The 19,756-nt window shown below is 41.3% G+C and overlaps 1 protein-coding gene across 1 annotated transcript in view; it reads right to left on the bottom strand.

Annotated features, from left to right (window-relative positions):
• The window catches only part of SUCLA2 (succinate-CoA ligase ADP-forming beta subunit), a 59,017-nt gene extending 45,576 nt beyond the window's left edge, over positions 1-13,441 (bottom strand). The window contains exons 1-2 of the mRNA XM_018056754.1: positions 13,309-13,441; positions 5,453-5,633 (exon numbers count right to left, since the gene is read on the bottom strand). Coding sequence (XP_017912243.1) covers positions 5,453-5,633; positions 13,309-13,398 — 271 coding nt within the window. The 5' untranslated portion in view covers positions 13,399-13,441. The remainder of the gene's footprint in view (positions 1-5,452; positions 5,634-13,308) is intronic.

Below are 19,756 nucleotides of genomic sequence, written 5' to 3'. Positions count from 1 at the left end.
AGGGTTCCCTGGTGGCTCAGTCGGTAAAGAATCCGCCTGCAATGTGGGAGACCTACGTTCGATCCCTAGGTTGGGAAGATCCCCTGGAGAAGGGAACAGCTGCCCACGCCAGTATTCCGGCCTGGAGATTTCCATGGTCTGTACAGTCCATGGGATTGCAAAGAGCCAGACACGACTGAGCAACTTTCACTAATGATATGAATCTGTTCACACTGGAAATGTACACAAGTCAGAACACAACTCTGTGGGTCAGTCCAGGCAGTGTTTTTTAAAAAAGTCCTTTCTCACACTCCACTATCCATTCAGTCAGGAAACCATACTAGTTCCACCTTCAAAATATATCCAGTCTCTTGACAACTTGTCATCACCTCCAGTTTCGGCCCTGATCCCAGCCACCATGACATCTCACCTAGATTACCCTCATCCCCAAGAGGATATTCTTGGCAGCAGCCAACGTGAGCATGAAACTCCTCTACCCAAAACCTTGCAGTGATTGCCCACTTCCCCACGAGTTACAGGCAGAGTCCCTACAATGGCCTCAATGCTCCGTATAATCCCCCAGAACCCCTGCCCCTTATCACCTCCTCCTCACTGTTCACGCCCCAGCTACTCTAGTCTCTCTAGTCCTGGGCATGTTCCTGTCTTCCTTCAGGATCTGGCTCCCAGCAACCTCTCTCCCTGGAATACTCTGCATACAGGTATCCATTTAGGAAAGGTACCCATTCCTTTTCAGTTTTTCTTTAAGTCTAAATTGTCCATGAGGTTCACCCTGATCACTCTACTTAACACTGCAACTGCCCACTGTGACCAATCTGCCTTACCCTGCTCTTTTTTTTTTTTATAGAATTCATTGCCTTCAAACATAATTTTCTCATGTCTATCATTTTTGTTTTGCTCCCCAACTAGAATGTAGACTCCAGAAGGGCAGAATCTTGTTCAGTGATATTTACAAGGTCCTGGGAGAGTTCCTAGTACACAATATATTCTGAATGATGAATAAAAGAACATTTACAAACCAAGAGAATTCTTATGAATCCAGATTTTCCACTGCTCTTGAAAAATCTGAATTGGAAATCTTGGGCCCTACAACCAGAAATGACTAAAAGTGTTTTGTTTACACAAGACATTATTTCAATTTGCCACAGTCCCCACCATTCCCAAATGTAACAACTAATTTTAGATAAAGATTAGAGAAAGTTTAGAAATTTCCTTAAAACTGACAATAATTTCCTTACTGAGAAAACAACAGGTAGCCTCAGGGACTACGGCAAATTAGAGTACATGCCCAAATTATTGATAAAAGCAGCAGCCACTAGTCATTTTACCTGTTTCTGGTTACCTGTCGAGTCAGTTTTCCAGTACTTAAATATTCATTTAAATCCAAAGAGGATATCTGTAATCCAAACAGTATAAATGTAATATAAAAATGGACAACAGTTAAACTGGTGCTTTGCTGGGCTAAATTCAAACATTCCTATTCATCAAGCTGGGAACTTGAAATACTGATCTATTTAAGTAAGAGTAATGAAGTTCTATTTCTTCAAAAACATTTTACAAAACAGAAAGCTCTTCCCCCAAAGTATCAATTTTCTTTTTCTTAGGAAAATAAACTCCTGAAGGGCACAAAAGATTCTTCAAAAGTTCCTTCTAAAAAAGTCCTTCACAACAAAAGAAGAGCAAAAAAAAAAAAAACAAACCCACAAGTAATGACATACAATCTCATCAGCTAGCAAAACAGGGAGTATTAGAAGATAAATCTGAGGACAAATGATTGAAAGAAGATTTTATTCAATTCCATTAATTCAATCAACAGTTACATCTACATACAAGATACTGTGCTAGAGTTCTTGATACAATAATGAGCAGAGAGCTCAGTCTTACTGGATTTGGCCCTTTCTCTAGTCAGACAAGAGCAAAATTTGTGGGTCTCAAGATTATTTGTAAAGTTTATTCACCATCCCTCCTAGCTTTTGACATTGACATTGACAAGTCGCTCAGTCGTGTCCAACTCTTTGCAGCACTATGGACTGTAGCCTACCAGGCTCCTCTGTCCATGGGATTTTCCAGGCGAGTACTGGAGTGGGTTGCCATTTCCTTCTCCAGTGGATCTTCCTGACCCAGGGATTGAACCTGGATCTCCCGCATTGTAGGCAGACGCTTTACCTGAGCCACGAAGGAATCTAGTCATTCACAAACGTTGTTAAGCACTCCTCATACACAGTCATCTAATAGACATCAGTAAAAGGAAAAGGAGGCAAAGTCCTGCTGTATGCCAAAAGAAATCTGCCTCCAGGCTGACATTCACTAATCGGCACCCTCTGCATGTTTATTTAACCAGAGAGAAATTCTATCTCAACTATACTAGAATCCAAACTATATTTCTACAATCAACAGGGAAATCATAAGAATTCTACCAAATGCCTTAGTGAAATCATGTTTTCTTAAAGCAGTAACTGTAAGAAGGAGATGGGAACCTGCTCTTAGAACTGACCCCAAATTATAACTATTTCATTTCTCTGTGCTTAACAACCCTTTGATAATCCATTCCAGAAATGCCTGCATTATGTTCCAGCTTATCATCCTTCATTGTGCGGACTCCTATGAGTCTTAAAATACTGGAAGTAGATTTCTTTCCAACCATTCTCCTATCCCTAACTTCAATTATTCAAAATAGGTAAAACTTGCCCCTAGGGCAGTATTTTCAAACTTTCATCACATCATGACATGCCAGAAAATGATAGAATTTGTAGGGAATACTGAGGGAAGAGGTCAGAGCTCTTTTGAAAGCAGTTACCAGCTTCAGGGCTCAGTGGCCCCAGGCCTCATGCTAACCAAACTTCTCTTGCCACCCACAGAACTGAAGGGAAGCAATACTCTGTCACATCTGTAACACATTTTTGCCCTAGTTTATCAGTTGGTAAGGTAAGATTTTAAAAAAAAAAAAAAAAAGGGAATTAACATTTTATGAATTTTGGAGTAACTGAGAAGCAAAAATTAGCCAAAATCGACACTGAGAATTGCTAGCTAGATGGAAAGAATCAGGTGTATTTCTAGTGCACCTCATAACACAACTTGTACAATTATATCCCATAATTGGTTATCTTCTGATATTAATGACTCACCACAAAAAACAAAATTGTTTCAACATTCTTAAAGTAGTTATGAAATGCATCTTTTAAAATGTAGTGTTTCTGATCCTTTAGATTTAAAGGTCCTATTTATCACTAATCCCGCTCCTTACGACAATCATCATTTGCAGCCTTCTTTGACAAAAGCACACTTTCTAGATAAACATGATGCCTTCTGTTCCAAGGGCCTCAAAATCAGAGCTGCTTATCTGCTCCTTACTACTTCTAAGTCCTGGATCCAGAGAACTTGCCAGAAATTTCACAGCTATAATATATCCTACATATAAACTATTCTTTCTTCCACAGCTAGAAATCATTCAAGATTTTTACAGTGAGTAAATAAATCAAGAGACTGGCATCTGAATAAATCCTGCTTGTTTTATGAAAAAGTTTGTACACAAATTATTTTTTTTGGACAACACAGTCCAAATGAGACTGTGACTAAATGAGAAAATATACGGAAAACTACGAAAACCAATTATAATAATTTGGAAGCAGAAAAAAGAAACACTAACTTTAACTGACTTCATTAAATCTGGCCCTTTTATCACATAAAGTGTATGGAAAACACTTTATGCCTTCAGCTTTATGAAGAAGGAAAGAACTAGTAAACAAAAAATGAATCACTCAAAAAATTAACAAAATTAAAAGAACAAAGTCAAAAGTCTGAAATTCATCCTTAAGTACAGAAGGGCAGAATAAGAAAAACTTTTGCTTCCTAGTTATCTGGGTCTTCTTTAGAAATTAACATTTAGGTCACATATCTAAGACTGAATCTCAAGAGGATAGTTATTAAAAAGTGCCTTTGCAAGAAATACTACAGAATTATAATCATGAGTTTTCTTTAAGCTGTGACCCTTAAAAGCCCCTAATATACATGATGTTTTAAAGATTAAAATGAGGTACATCTTTTACCGTGGACAAGTTCAAACTGCACGTTACCATTAATTAACAAAAATTTCACCAAAATTAGTATGAATTTACATCAGACTTTTACTGAATAGAAATAAGTTTGCCTGTAATCTGAATAAAAAGAATTGTTTTTCTGATTAAGAATAAACAAAACTGTAAATTAAAAATCGTACTTCCAAGACAAGGAAATCAAGAGTGCCCCATTCAAAAACATATCATATGATATATGACAACCTTCTAATCTTCTACATGCTTTCACTTTTGAAACAAAAACCCATCCTAGAAACCAGTAAGTACAAATAGAGATGAAACCTTTTACAATTTTCAACAGTTTAAAATGTTCTACATCTTTCCTAAAAAAAATAATAAAAGCAAAGTCTTCAACAGAACACATTTAAAAGCATATTAATCAAATGTACATACAAGAGAGATTATGATAATTATTAATACATAAACTGGTGTGATTTTAAATACTACTAAAAAGAAAATGCAGTGTGTAGCTAGTACATTACTCATTAACATGTTCTCTTATTAGATCCTTAAAAATAAAAGTGAAGCACTTTCCAAACTCCAAATTTGTTTTTTTATTGAGATTAACATAAATTCAAATTAATCAAAGCTATTAAGGTTTCTATTATCAATGAAAGAATCTAATAAACATGGGCAACTATTTAATTCATTGAAAAATATTAACATTTATGTTAATACTGATTACCTAAGTGTCAGGCCCTCTTCTAAGAGACTGGGGTCTATCAGTGAATAAAAAGTCAAAGAAACCCTGCTCTCATAGAGCTTACATTCTAATGCCAAACTTCTTTTTTTCTCCTTCTGATTCTCTGTTTTTAATGTCCAAAAAAAAGGCGGGGAAACACTGTACCTCTCTTTGTGTTCTCAGTCAGTCAGTTATATCTGACTCTTTGTGACCAAATGGACCACAGCCCGCCAGGCTCCCCTGTCTGGGGAATTTTCCAAGCAAGAATACTGGAGCCGGTTGCCATTTCCTCCTCCAGGGACCTTCTCAGCCCAGAGCCTCCTGGGTCTCCTGCACTGGCAGGCAGATTCTTTACCACTGTGCCACCTGGGAAGCCCCAGACTTCTCTTTGCAAATGCATAAACAGCTAAGACCTCTCACCATTCCCTGAAGAATCAACAGAGCCAGAATTTCCTTCCCTAAAGGACTTCAGCTCAAAAACTAAAAACAGGACTTCTTGAAACTTTGATTCTTAAGATACGAGCACTATGGGAACTCAGAAAATCTCAATAATTTTACCATGTCACCAATCGTAAGTTCCACCTTCTCTTTTACATTAATAAAACTTATTTTTAAAATTATAAAAGAAAAGCCAAAAGTTGTTATTAAGCCAGAAGTAAAGTTCATATCTTATCTGAGAACCTATTTCTTAATTTAGTACCTAATTTTTTGGCAATTGCATAAGCTTCATCTGGTGACTTAGCCACATGTCCTTTGGGAATAGAGACGCCAGCTTCCTGCAACAATTCCATACTCAGGTATTCATGCAGCGAGAGATTCCTTTGCTGTTGATGCTGTATTTGGACTCCATGGTTGTTAAACAATCCAAAGCTTCCCAGGACCTAGAGAATTGGGGGACATATTTATATAAAGAGTGATTTAGCAGGAATTCTTGGTTAAAAACACTTCAAAATACTTTAGAGTACTTGATTCTTCAAAACTATAATAAAATTGTCATAGTAAAACATCAAAATATCATATTCAGAGTAAATTACAACACAAAGCTAACAGCTAATCTACTAGCTAAACGTCAAAAGTGACCCTTATAGTTTCAACTTTTTCCTCATTATCTCTAGTCTTTAACTTTCACTTGAGCTTTACGACCATATCCCTAATGATCTACAGAGCATTTCTACCTCAAAGCCAAATTCTGCAGATCTAAAACCAAATCAAAAATCCTTCCCATCTTTCTTCTCTCCATCATTCCTCCAGCACCTAACAAATTGCCTGACACGAGATATGAGGTACCTGTACGATGTGGTATGATCAATCTTTCATACATTCAAAATTCAAACCCCGACTTCATCAGCACTGCACATCGTGGTGTGCTGCCCAGATCCCCCGTCAGGACCAAGGCATTCATGGCCCCAGCTGCTGGGAGGGCTGGCAGCGGACAGGCCTCAGCTGAGTCCCCTCATTGGAGCCTTTCTGCCCAGTCATACTCCTTTCCCGCTGTCAGCCTGTAGCCAATGACTGGCCAATGAGAATTAAAGTGAGGATGTAAAAACCCGGTGTGCGTGTGCATGCCCTGTCTCTCGGTCAGCCGGGTCCGACTCCTTGTGACCCTATGAACTGAGGCTGCCAGGATCCTCTGTCCATGGGACTCTACTGGCAAGAATACTGGAAAAATTGGGTTGCCATGCCTTCTTCAGGGGATCTTCCTGACCTAGGAATCGAATCCATGTCTCTTATGTCTCCTGCATTAGCAGGTGGGTTCTTTACTTCTAAGGCACCAGGGAAGCCCAAATACCTGGCACCTCACCCCAACTTGGGACAATTCAGGACCTTCCTAGTTGCAGACCTCTCATAGGAAGAGCAGAGGTCCCACTGCACTGCACTGGAGTTGCAGTCAATCCTTCTTCCTTCACTCTCCCACAGGTATTGATCCTGAGATCACTTTTCAATAAACTTCCTCCATGAAACTCTCCATCGAATACTCAGCAAATTACAATCTGCAATATTATCTTTAATGCAGTCCTTCTAAACAATCCCCTTTAAAAATCCCTTTAGGTGTATGTGCTTCACAAACTGTGAAAGCTTCCAAGAAAGAAATGCCCCACCAACTTCCCTTTTTCAATCTATGTAAAACATTCATTCACTCAAAAACTCACTGAGCACCCAGACACTGGAAATAGAGAGGTCAACCCAACAAAGCTTACAGACTAGTATGTATTTGTATGTTGGGGGTTGGGGGAGGCAAAAACAATAAAGAAAGAAAATGTGCCAAACAGCAATGAGAGTAAAAAGATAGAAAATTAAAAAATAAGAAGTGCTATTTTATACAGTTGCAGGACTTTTCTCCACTAAAATATCCCTCGGGGGCGGGGGGGGGGGTGCTGAGTTAAGAATTATCTTTTCAAAAAGAAATAAATAGGAAAGAGAAACAAGATATTCCTCTACAAGCTCACTAAGTCACTGCTGAAAGACAAAGGAGTGAGAGTTGTCAGCGTCTGGTTGCAGGGCCACAACAATGAGAAGTACTGAAAGAAGGATGCAATCAGAAAGACCTCGAGCATCTACGGGTCCCAAAACTTCCCCCTAAGTTAGAGCCTAGTCTTAAACCATCATTAACACCACACAGAAACACTTCTCAACCTTTTTCAAGACCCCTCAGTTCTATCAACTTTATATGGCAATATGCAGAACAAATTAAGTGCTACTAGAATCACACATTTAAATGTCATCCATCCATACATTTCCATTATCTCCACACACAATGCTGAAACACTGTTCATATGAAACACAGGTATCATAAGAAATGAATTTAAAGGAATTGCATAGAAAGTAGTCTGCCTCTTAAAGAGGGTTCATGAACCACCTGCATCAAGATTCCCTAGGAATGCCTCCAAAATGCAGATCCCAAGGCCCAACTCTCATTTATAAAAGCAGAATCTCTGGACTGTGCCACAAAAAATCTGCATTTGTAAAGTTATTCAGTTGATTCTTAAGCACTCTACAGTTTGAGAACGAATAGTCTAACAAATCAATCACATAGAACAGCAAGCTATTTCTGATTCATTTGGTAAGCTAAAACCCTGGATAAAATTTCTCTTGGTAGCTCAATTCCCTGATTTAGTTTCACTTCAGTATTAAAAACTAAAAATCTCCCAAACTTCAGTGTACGTCTACCTTGTGAAATCCCACTCTTGGGTAAAGCCTCAAGAGAAATGAGTGCTTAGTCTATCAAAAGGCATATATAGCAGGCTTATTCATAAGAGACAAAAAAATGGAAACGACCCAACTGCTCATCAGCACAAGAATAGGTAGGAACTTCCTTGGAGGTCCAGTGGTTAAGAATCCACCCTTCAATGCAAGGAACATGGGTTTAATCTCTGGTAGGAAAAATAAGATCCTACATGCTTTGGGGCAACTAAGCACCAAAATGAAGACCCAGCACAGCCAAAACAGAAAAACAAATAATTTAAATTGTTTTAAAAATAGAAGAATGGGTAAAATGTACTATATCAACAGAAGGGTACAGAGCCAAAAAGGAAAAATGTATTGCTCATACAACAATGGATTCATCTCACAAGTACAATTTTAAGGGAAAGAAGCCAGACACAATAATACAAACTTACACGATTTTTTAAAATATACTTCAAACTCAGAATTAACATACAGTGATGGAAGTCAGAATAAGTGGTTGGTTACCTTCTGTCGGTGAGTACTGATAAATAGAGTGCCTTCTGAAGGCTAAAAACACTATATATATATATATATATATATTATATATATATATATAGTATATATATATATACACACACACACACATACATACACACACACCACGATTTGAATGGCAGCTACACAGACGGATCCATCCATACAAATTAATCTAGCTACTCACATGGGATCACAAAGAGTAGGATACAACTTAGCAACTGAACAGCAAAAACTGAAGTTATACATAAATTATGTATTTGCTGTACAGAAATTATACCTCAAAATAATAAAAATAAGAGGGCCAAGGGGGAGTACCTAGCATAAGCTTGGTAAAAATAGCCATACACTGAAACATTTTTTGGATGCCTATATACCAGACACTGTACTCAGTTCAGTCAGTTCAGTCGCTCAGTCGTGTCCGACTCTTTGTGACCCCATGAACCACAGCACGCCAGGCATCCCTGTCCATCACCAACTGCCAGAGTTCACCCAAACCCATGTCCATTGAGTCAGTGATGCCATCCAGTCATCTCATCCTCTGTCATCCCCTTCTCCTCCTGCCCTCAATCTTTCCCAGCATCAGGGTCTTTTCAAATGAGTCAGCTCTTCGCATCAGGTGGCCAAAGTACTGGAGTTTCAGCTTCAACATCAGTCCTTCCAATGAACACCCAGGACTGATCTCCTTTAGGATGGACTGGTTGGATCTCCTTGCAGTCCAAAGGACTCTCAAGAGTCTTCTCCAGCACCACAATTCAAAAGCATCAATTCTTCAGTGCTCAGCTTTCTTTATAGTCCAACTGTACTAGGAACACTAAAAGAATGAGATCAGCTTGGTCCCAACTACAGAGTTCACAGATGTGTAAATAAACAGCTGCAACAAGTGTAAGAGTGAGCATAATCACCAGGTGGTACGTAATTATCTAGACAGACCAGAAAAAAATACTACAGAGGCTTGATTCCAGTTTAAAAAAACACTAACAGCTAAAAAGGACATTTTGGGGACAACTGGGGAAATACGAATCTGCCCTATACATTAGATATTAGTACTATGGCAATTTTATATTTCTAAAGTATGATAACTGTATTGTGGTTATTTGTATTTCTCATTCTTAAGAGACATACATTGCAATATCTAAGGATGAAGTGCCATGATAGCTGTAACTTATTCTCAAATACTTCAACAAAAATAAATGAATGTAATTTATACATACACGCATATGTACATAAATTATATATATTATATATAAATTAATATATTTTAAATGATATAATTTATATAAATTATAGTATATAAATTGAATAACATAAATTTTTAAAGATAAAGAAAATGTGGCAGAATGTTAAATGAAGGTGAGGGTAATATGGGTGTTCACTGTATAGTTGAAACATACCTATCAGTTTGAAATTTTTCCAAAAAAGCTTGATGATAAATCCATGACACAAAACTCTATTTTTATGGTTTCTTTCAAATGTCTAAAAGAATTAGTAATACTCATAAGGTGCTGCTGATAGCTTTTCAGACCACATTAAGGTTTTTTTAAATATCAGAAATATTTTGATAATCCTTTCCTTGTGCCACTAGAAGCTATAACTTGAAATATCATCGGCTGGGAATCATGATGGTAATATAAATCCCTGCATAATCACAAAGATTCCCGACACTGATGCATTTTTCTTTCCTGATATATCACTTAGAAGATTCCTGCTGCCAAAAGGCCACCAACTCCTGACCAAACTTCTACACCACCACCTCTCCAATCCATACTGAGTTTAAGTAATACTTACTCAAATGTGGGGAAACGTAGTTACTAGGGAGTATGATTCACAACGAACAAGAAGATATCTAAAATTGTTTAATATGCTCATAACTTGAACTATTTTTATCAAATATACACTAGGCAAAAGATACAGAGAAACAAGAAGAGGGTCAGAGCACTAAACAAAATGTTTAAGCGAATTTGCTAAACTCAGCGGGTGACCTTGAAAAAGCTTCCTTAAGCTCTGCACCTCTATGTCCCCATCTACAAAAGCAAGGGGTTAGACCCAATGTTCTTGACAGTATTATTTACAATAGCCAAGATAATGGAAGCAAGTTAAATGTCCACTGTCAGAGGACTGGACAAAGAAGATGTGGTTCATCTATACAGCGGAATACTACTCAGTCATAAAAAGAATGAGATATGCCATCGCATGAACATGGATGGGTCTCAAGGTTACTATCCTAAGTCAGAGAAAGATAAATATATGGTATCACTTACATGCAGAATAGAAAAAATACAAACAAACTTATTTACAAAACAGAAACAGACTCAGAGACTTCAAAAACAGTGTTATCAAAGGGGAAACTTGGGGAGGAAGGATAAATTAGGACAAGGGTCCCCAACCTCCAGTATCTAACGCCTGATAATCCAAGGTGGAGCTGATGTAATAATAATAGAAATAAAGCATACAATAAATATAATACACTTGAATAATCCCAAAACCATCCCCACCCCCAGCCCGTGGAAAAACTGTCTTCCACAAAACTGGTCCTTGGTGCCAGAAAGGCTGGGGAACACTTAATTAGGAGTTTGGGATTAACACATACACACTACTATATATAAAACAAATAATCAATAAGGACCTACTCTATAGCACAAGAAACTCTACTCAATATTCTATAATAATCTAGATGGGAAAAGAGTCTGAAAAAGAATGAATATATATATATGTGTCTACCACACACATATATATCCATATATAATTGATATATATAACTAAAATCGAGTATTTTATATATATATATATAATTGAATCACTAAGCTATACCTGAAACACAACATTAAAGATCAACTGTACTCCAATACAAATTAAAGATTAAATTAAAAATAAAAGCAAGGGTAGACTAAGGTGAATTCAAATTCCAAAGCTGTATTTCTTAATGTGAGGGTGGAAGAGATGTTTAAGACAATATATTAGGCATCTCTATAAGGAGAAATAAAGACTTTTAAAGGAATTTCCAAAAGTATAAAGACAATGATTAGAAGGGAAACAGATTTGTTCACCAAAGTCTCATTTTCTAAAAACCAGACAGCACCCTTTAAGACCCAAAAGAAGGAAGTTTAAGGCTTTAAAAAAAAAAAAAAAATCACTTCTCCTATTAGGAAGCAAACTCACAGAATTGACTAGATTGAAAGAATGAACAGCTTTAAAAAGAAAAATAAATGTCTAAATTCATTTACAGCATGTCTGAGGCTACTTCAGAACACAACCAAAAGCTCTGGAAATGACTTATGAAGCCAATCATACCTTTCCACAAGTTTATTAGTGTCAACATATATTGGGAAGAATTGTCTAATTTTTATGCTCTAGAAAAAGACTGTAGAGCAGATTCAAACACAGACTTTGGAGCTACACGCTTCCGGAATGAAGGCTCAGTTCTAATCTCACCTGCTTGGTGATCTAGACCAAATTACTCCTTCTCTTAGCCAGAGTTTCTCCATCAGCAATATGGAGATTAACGACTTCCTTACAGTGTTGCTCAAAAGCCTAATTCAAGACTACATGTACAATGCTTGGCACAGTTCCTGGCATACAGCAAATGCTCCAACACACAGGAAACCAAGGCCTCCTACCACCAAATTCCCTTACTGAATTTATGATTAACCTCTTTACCAAAACTTTATTCCCTTTCTTGTCCCCTCCTACCTCAATCCTGTGCTATCTGAACACTAATCCACCAGAGTCTGATGACTAAAACTGCTGTGTGGATAACATCATTAATGTCCTAAACCTGCTACTGCAGATACCATCATTAAAGAACAAACTCAGGCTGCCTCTCCAGGACAAGATGAGCTAACAGGCCCCAAGCCTTGGACCATTTGATCAGAGAATCGTAAATCATAGACAACTCAACTCCCTGACACTAAAATCAGAAATGTCACAGAAATTACACAAGCCAATGATTAATCCCAGCTTCTTTGTTCTCCCCCTTTAAAAAAAACTCCTTAAAAAAAAAAAAAAAAAAAAAGAACTGCTAACTGAAACATCAAGTTGCAGTGGATCTGTGAACTGTCTCCCACTCTCTTGCCTGGTGCCCTGCAAATAAACCCTTATTTTACTGCAAACAACCCCTGTCAGAATTTGGCTTTCTATGCCGCGGACACTCAAGCCCTTGCTCCGTTACTTTTACTTACACACACACACACACACTTACACACACACACACTGAGGCCACACACACACACACTGAGGCTATGATGCTATGGTGTATGCAGAAAAAAAAAAAGTGATCCAAAAGATTATTTTCCCAACTGATAAGATGGTGAACATGATCTCATTCTATTAAACAACTACCTGGGGGAAACGGGAAGCTTCCCGGCCTCCTCTCAGGAAAGGCCAGTCAGCAAGCAGTGCTGGTTCTGCGAAGCATCCAAGAGACACAAAAGTGTATCTGAAGGGCATGCCCTCCTCCTCAAAGAGCCGCGGAAGCCTCGGCCCACCGCGCGGGAGGCAGGAGCAAGCAGCAGAAGGTGCCCAGCCCCCGCCTCTCCTTTTGGAGCCCACCCTGGCTCCCCGCCGCCGCCGCCCTCTCAGCAGCAAGGTGAGCAGCCCTGGCCAGATGGCCAGAGCTCCTCGCTGACTTCAGGCTGCAGCAAAAAGGCGCAAACATGAGCCCGTTCGCAGGCCTGGCGGGCAGCACTCCCGGGCAAGCCGCCCGCCACTCCGGCGGGGCACCCCCCTGTCACCCAATGTCACCGACTGCGGAGTGACCCGGAGCCCGGGCCCCCTCACACCTCGCCCACCGGAGCCAGCCCTCCACCTCGCCCTTTCTCCTGCCAACCCTCAAAGCGAGCGCGGGCAGGGCCTCAATACCTGGGCGGCGGCCGGCAGCGCCGTCCGGGGTCGGTGGCTCCTCAGGGTGGCGGCAGCCAAGAGCCGGCTGTAGAACACGGAGGCCGCCATTTCTCAGTCCGACCAAGTCCCCTGGGCGCCGCGCGCAGGCGCAGAACTTCGAGACGGCCGGAGACGCAGCGGCTCCCTACGCGCGCACCGGCCCCTAGCCCCGCCCATGGGGCGGGGCCTCGGATTAACTCTGCGGTGGCGGCCCTGGGCAAGTGCCGCAGGAACGCTGACAAGCTCGCGTAGGCGGACAGAGAGCAAACTTTAACCTTTGTAACTGGACACCGGAGCCTGAACAGCAGACCTGAGGTCGGCGCTCAGAAACCCGAAGCTTTCCTAGCGAAATGTAACGGAGATGATCAACACCACCACCTGTGTGATCTTAACATCTCCGAGTCTCAGGTGCCTCATCTGTAAAACGGGGTTCGTTCAGAAAACAAGAACTTGCATTCCTGTTTTTGTGCCAAATACTGCCTTTGGGATAAATATCCCATACTTTGTCCAGTATGGCCACCTGATGCAGAGAACTGACTCTGGAAAAGACCCTGGAAAAGGCTGCGAAAGATCGAAGGCGGGAGGAAAAGGGGAAAACAAAGGATGAGATGGTTGGCTGGCATCACCGACTGGATGAACAGGAGTTTGAGTAAACTCCGGGAGTTGGTGATGGACAGGGAAGCCTGGCCGTGCTGCAGTCCATGGTGTTACAAAGAGTGGAACAGGGCTGAGCGACTGAACTGACTGAATACATACAACAGAATGATTCTGTCCTCAAAGAGAAGATGATCAAACACTAGTTACTGAGGACCCTAGCCAGGAGATAACTTCTCAGATAGCTCTGAGGAACTGCTCCCAAAAGGTAAAGAGAAGCCAGGATGTACAGGACTTTTTTGCTGGGGGAAAAGAACATGTAGTTAAACATATAACTGCTGCTGCTGCTGCCAAGTCGCTTCAGTTGTGTCCGACTCTGTGCGACCCCAGAGACGGCAGCCCACCAGGCTCCCTCGTCCCTGGGATTCTCCAGGCAAGAACACTGGAGTGCGTTGCCATTTCCTTCTCCAATGCATGAAAGTGAAAAGTGAAAGGGAAGTCGCTCAGTCGTGTCCAACTCTTCACGACCCCATGGACTGCAGCCTACCAGGCTCCCCCGTCCATGGGATTTTCCAGGCAAGAGTACTGGAGTGGGGTGCCATTGCCTTCACTGCTAATTAAAGAACAGACATCTCAAGTTAATGATTTTAGAGCTTTTCTAGGTATAGAAAGATGTAAGGATCTCGGTTTATTGAAATTATTCCTCAGAAATGCATATTAACTATCTATACATACAGTCCATGGAATTTTCCAGGCCAGAATACTGGAGTGGATAGCCTTTCCCTTTTCCAGGGGAATCTTCTGGACCCAGGGATCAAACCCAGGTCTCCCGCATTGCAGGCAGATTCTTTACCAACTGAGCCACAAGGGAAGCCCAAGAATACTAGAGTGGGTAGCCTATCCCTTCTCCAGGGGATCTTCCCAACCCAGGAACTGAAGGGGATGGGGGCGGAGGTGGGGGTGGGGTGGTTCTCCTGCATTGCAGGTGGATTCTTTATCAACTGAGCTATCAGGGAAGCCCCTTAACTATCTAGAGCTAGTATCCAGAGCACAGAATGCTTTGGTTTTTGCCATCCTGATTTCCCCTCAGGACACACCAAGGAGAGGAGTTGTGTGTGCTTGTGCGAGGCTGCAGTGGTTTAGGATAGCTTGATCCTTTAGAAGTGGAATCGGGGGTGACATTCCACATTATCAACCCAGAGGGCATACCAGAATCACTTGGAAAGCTTTTTTTTTTTTTTTTAATGTGGATCATTTTAAAAGTCTGTATTGAATGTGTTACAGTATTGCTTCTGTTTTATGTTTTGGTTGTTTGGCCCCAGGCATGTGAGATCTTAGCTTCTGACCAGGGCTTGAATCTGCACCCGATGCATTGGAAGGTGAAGTCCTAACACTGGACACCAGGAAGTCCCTGGGGACTTTTGTGAAAAACACCTTCACCAGAACCCATCTATCCAGCGGGGTCAGGACATCTATATTTCTTAGAATCGGATGCACACACTGTGCATGGAAAACCTGAGATGACATGTGCCCCACCAGAGAGCTGACCACTGGACAAATGACTGGATGTCTATTCTGCTCTGAGCAGTGAGCTTTGAAATATGTCAGAGCGATTTCTGTGGGCAAGATCTTAACCTAAGAGCAAGTGGGCACTGCTGACAGGCATCAACCAGGCTCTGGCACCTACCTCTGATGTGTAGTGACCCAATCCACTGAATGGCACTATGTAAAGAAAAAGTGAATCCAAATCAAGGAGCCTATCGATTTAGAGAATGGAGAGGAGCTTTTTGCATCCCCCACAGCTCTTAAGTTCTTAAAGGCAGGGACGGTCTTCAGGACTTTATTGTTTCATTGACACTCATGGGGGACTGACCTCAAGGCTCAGCACTAATTGATATTCTTTGCAATTAGAAACAGGGAAATGGGAAACAGACAGTAGTATTTCAGATGTCTCTTGCTCCTCCTTTCTACTGCCCAATCTAACCAATCAAATAAAATCTGGATAATCAGTCCCCCAAATCGGCATTGAGACCTGCCAGTTTCTGTTAGGAACATGTATCCCATTAGATATGTATACAGCATACTTATTGGGGCTTCCCCGCTGGCTCAGCAGTAAAGAATCCACCTGCAGTGCAGGAGTCACAGGAGACACAGGTTCTATCCCTGGGTCTGGAAGATCCCCTGGAGGAGGGCAGGGCAACCCGTTCAAGTAATCTTGCCTGGAGAATCCCATGGACAGAGGAACCTCGAGGGCTACAGTTCATAGGGTCGCAAAGAGTTGGACACGACTGAAGCGACTTCACACATTGTCAAACCAGGTCTTTTTAACTGTTAGTAGACACAGAAGTTGAGCTACCAAGTACCACCCACCATCTGAGCCCAAGGCCAGCTATTTAAAGGGCACCAGGGGGAAACCAGAATAAGTCAGCATATAGCCCTGTTAGGATCCTGACTGGGTTAACTTTGCTTCGCAAGCTTCAAGTCGGTCATATTTGATTCATTAAAGGAAACATCTCCACTGCCATGCCCTCTGTAATACTGGCTCAAAAGCAAGAACAGCAACAGCAGAAGTAACCAATAGGAGCAGGAGTGAGAAAGAGAACATGTAGGTCCCCTGGGGTCCAGCTCTTTTGGAAGCCTACACAAGGCAGGGGGAGGGGGCAGATTCCTCCCACAGCACTTCTTGGCTCTGCTCAGAGCTCTCTACCTCTGGATACCTCCTTAAAGAACTGAGTAGGTAACGTGATGGTGGGCCTCCTACCTAAGTGCTTCACCACCACACAACCAGCCTTAAAAAATGAAATCACTTTATCAAGAAACCACCTTTTGCACAGCAAAAACTTTTGCAGTCCTTATCTGCAAGGATTTTAGAAACTAATAGACACGGGTTTGATCCCTGGGTGATGAAGATCCCCTAGAGGAGGGCATGGCAATCCACTCCAGTATTCTTGCCTGGAGAATCCTATGGACAGAGGAACCTGGTGGGCTACAGTCCATAGCATCGCAAAGAGTTGGACACAACTGAAGCAACTTAGCACGCACACAGTGGGCAGTAAAGGATAGCAGAATATGATTAAGTAAAATAGATGCTAAGGGGTTTTGGTTTAATTTTTTCTTAACTTCGGGGAGGTAGGAGGAAGAATATTTGAGGAACAGGGGAAAGAAAGAATTGTTCTTCAGGTACAGTGGAATTACAATCCTCAACGTTTAGGCTCCCACTTTGTCTGTCTCTTTTTTCTACTAGGAAATTAATGGTAGGATGGTATGCAGGGGAAAAAAGGGAAAATAAATTTCCCGAGAGACAGAGTGGCTTTAATTTTTTAACAGTGCTTTAAAAACATTAAAGTTATATACCCTTCACATCTTGATGCCCAGAGCAAAGCCTCGGCTAAACTGTTCTATGTTAACTATAGAAGTAATAGAATTACAAAGTGCCATAGAAACAACTTGCAATATATCTGCTTACTCAACCCTTCTGAGGGCTGAGATGAATAAAAGCCATCTTTCCAGAAAAACATCTATTTCTGCTTTATGTACTATGCCAAAGCATTTGACTGTGTGGATCACAATCAACTGTGGAAAATTCTGAAAGAGAGGGGAATACCAGACCACCTAACCTGCCTCTTGAGAAATCTGTATGCAGATCAGGAAGCAACAGTTAGAACTGGACATGGAACAACAGACTGGTTCCAAATAGGAAAAGGAGTACGTCAAGGCTGTATATTGTCACCCTGCTTATTTAACTTCTATGCAAAGTATATCATGAGAAACGCTGGACTGGAAGAAACACAAGCTGGAATCAAGATTGCCGGGAGAAATATCAATAACCTCAGATATGCAGATGGCACCACCCTTATGGCAGAAAGTAAAGAGGCGCTAAAGAGCCTCTTGATGAAAGTGAAAGAGGAGAGTGAAAAAGTTGGCTTAAAGCTCAACATTCAGAAAACTAAGATCATGGCATCTGGTCCCATCACTTCATGGGAAATAGATGGGGAAACAGTAGAAACAGTGTCAGACTTTATTTTTGGGGGCTCCAAAATCACTGCAGATGGTGACTGCAGCCATGAAATTCAAAGACACTTACTCCTTGGAAGAAAAGTTATGACCAACCTAGATAGTATATTCAAAAGCAGAGACATTACTTTGCCTACTAAGGTCCATCTAGTCAAGGATATGGTTTTTCCAGTGGTCATGTATGGATATGAGAGTTGGACTGTGAAGAAGGCTGAGCACCGAAGAATTGATGCTTTTGAACTGTGGTGTTGGAGAAGACTCTTGAGGGTCCCTTGGACTGCAAGGAGATCCAACCAGTCCATTCTGAAGGAGACCAACCCTGGGATTTCTTTGGAAGGAATGATGCTAAAGCTGAAGCTCCAGTACTTTGGACACCGCATGAGAAGAGTTGACTCATTGGAAAAGACTCTGATGCTGGGAGAGACTGGGGGCAGGAGGAGAAGGGGACGACCCAGGATGAGATGGCTGGATGGCATCACCAACTCGATGGACGTGAGTCTGAGTGAACTCTGGGAGTTGGTGATGGACAGGGAGGCCTGGCGTGCTGCAATTCATGGGGTCGCAAAGAGTCAGACACAACTGAGTGACTGAACTGAACTGAACTGAACTGAACACTTGGCTCAGATGTTAGTGTCTGCCTGCAATGTGGAAGACCCAGGTTCGATCCCTAGGTCAGGAAGATCCCTTGGAGAAGGAAATGTTAACCCACTCCAGTACTCTTGCCTGGAAAATCCCATGGATGGAGAAGCCTGGTAGGCTACAGTCCAAAGAGGAGTTGGACACGACTGAGCAAGTTCAATTTCACTGAACACTTATTTTTAAAGCCAGATCGTTTGTTGTTGTTCCCTGACCAGAGATGGAACCCATGGCCTCTGCAGTGTTAGCATGGAGTCTTAACCATGGGATCACCAGGTAAGTCCCTAATACCAGATTCTTTTATATATTTTCTTTCTCTTTTCTTTTTCCTCCTATCCTTCATTTTGCCATGAGACATTTCCAGAATTCTCTGGTTTTCATCTTACTCCATTTTACCCGTCCAGCCTCTGCAAGAGAAAAAAACTAACCAGATATATACAATCTCTTGAACTAAAGTCTGGGGATGAAGGAAGATCAGTAACACAACATGAGACAGTTGGATGTTTACACGAGGTTTCTCTTAGTTCTCTTGAAGTCTCAGAAATTAGGAGGAACACTCAATCTAGACCACCCTTGAATGGCAATGCCAACAGAGCAAGATACATATATTTGCACATTAATCCTCACAACAAATCCTGCATTTTGCAGAAGGGAAAATTGAGGCTCATAAACAATAAGTAACTTGCCCAGTGTCATAGCTTTTACTCAGCTGTTCCAGCACAATATTCAAACCCAATTCTCGGTGGCAGGATGAGTATTTGAGAGAACAACTGGGATTTATACCCTCCTATTTTCTTTAATCCTTTACTACTTACACCATTTAGCTGAAAGTATTCATCATCTAAAGAAAAGGATGATAGTGCAGACCAGCAGAGAACAGGTTTTGAACTGCAAGTTCAAGAGCTTTGAACTGCAAGAGACTGAACTTTAACTCAAAGTCCAGTAGGACTCAGGGAAAGTTTATGCCTCAGAAATGGAATTGGAAGGATCCTGCCCCCCAAGAAAATGGAGACGAGCGTAGAAGGAAAGAAAGACAGTCTCTGGTGGTTCCTTAAGGAAGGTCCCCTTGCTGTGTACTCACCAAGGCCATCATCTCCAGGCCAAAATTTAATCCTACACCCATAGAGATTCAGGAATCTCAAACAAGGAGCACTAGAGGGAGACTGAAAATCCTTGACTCCAG

The sequence above is a fragment of the Capra hircus genome, chromosome 12 (assembly GCF_001704415.2).
Source record: "Capra hircus breed San Clemente chromosome 12, ASM170441v1, whole genome shotgun sequence".
Taxonomy (NCBI): Eukaryota; Metazoa; Chordata; class Mammalia; order Artiodactyla; family Bovidae; genus Capra; species Capra hircus.
Note: the sequence above shows the minus strand (reverse complement) of the source record. Positions and strands in the feature narration are given on the sequence as shown.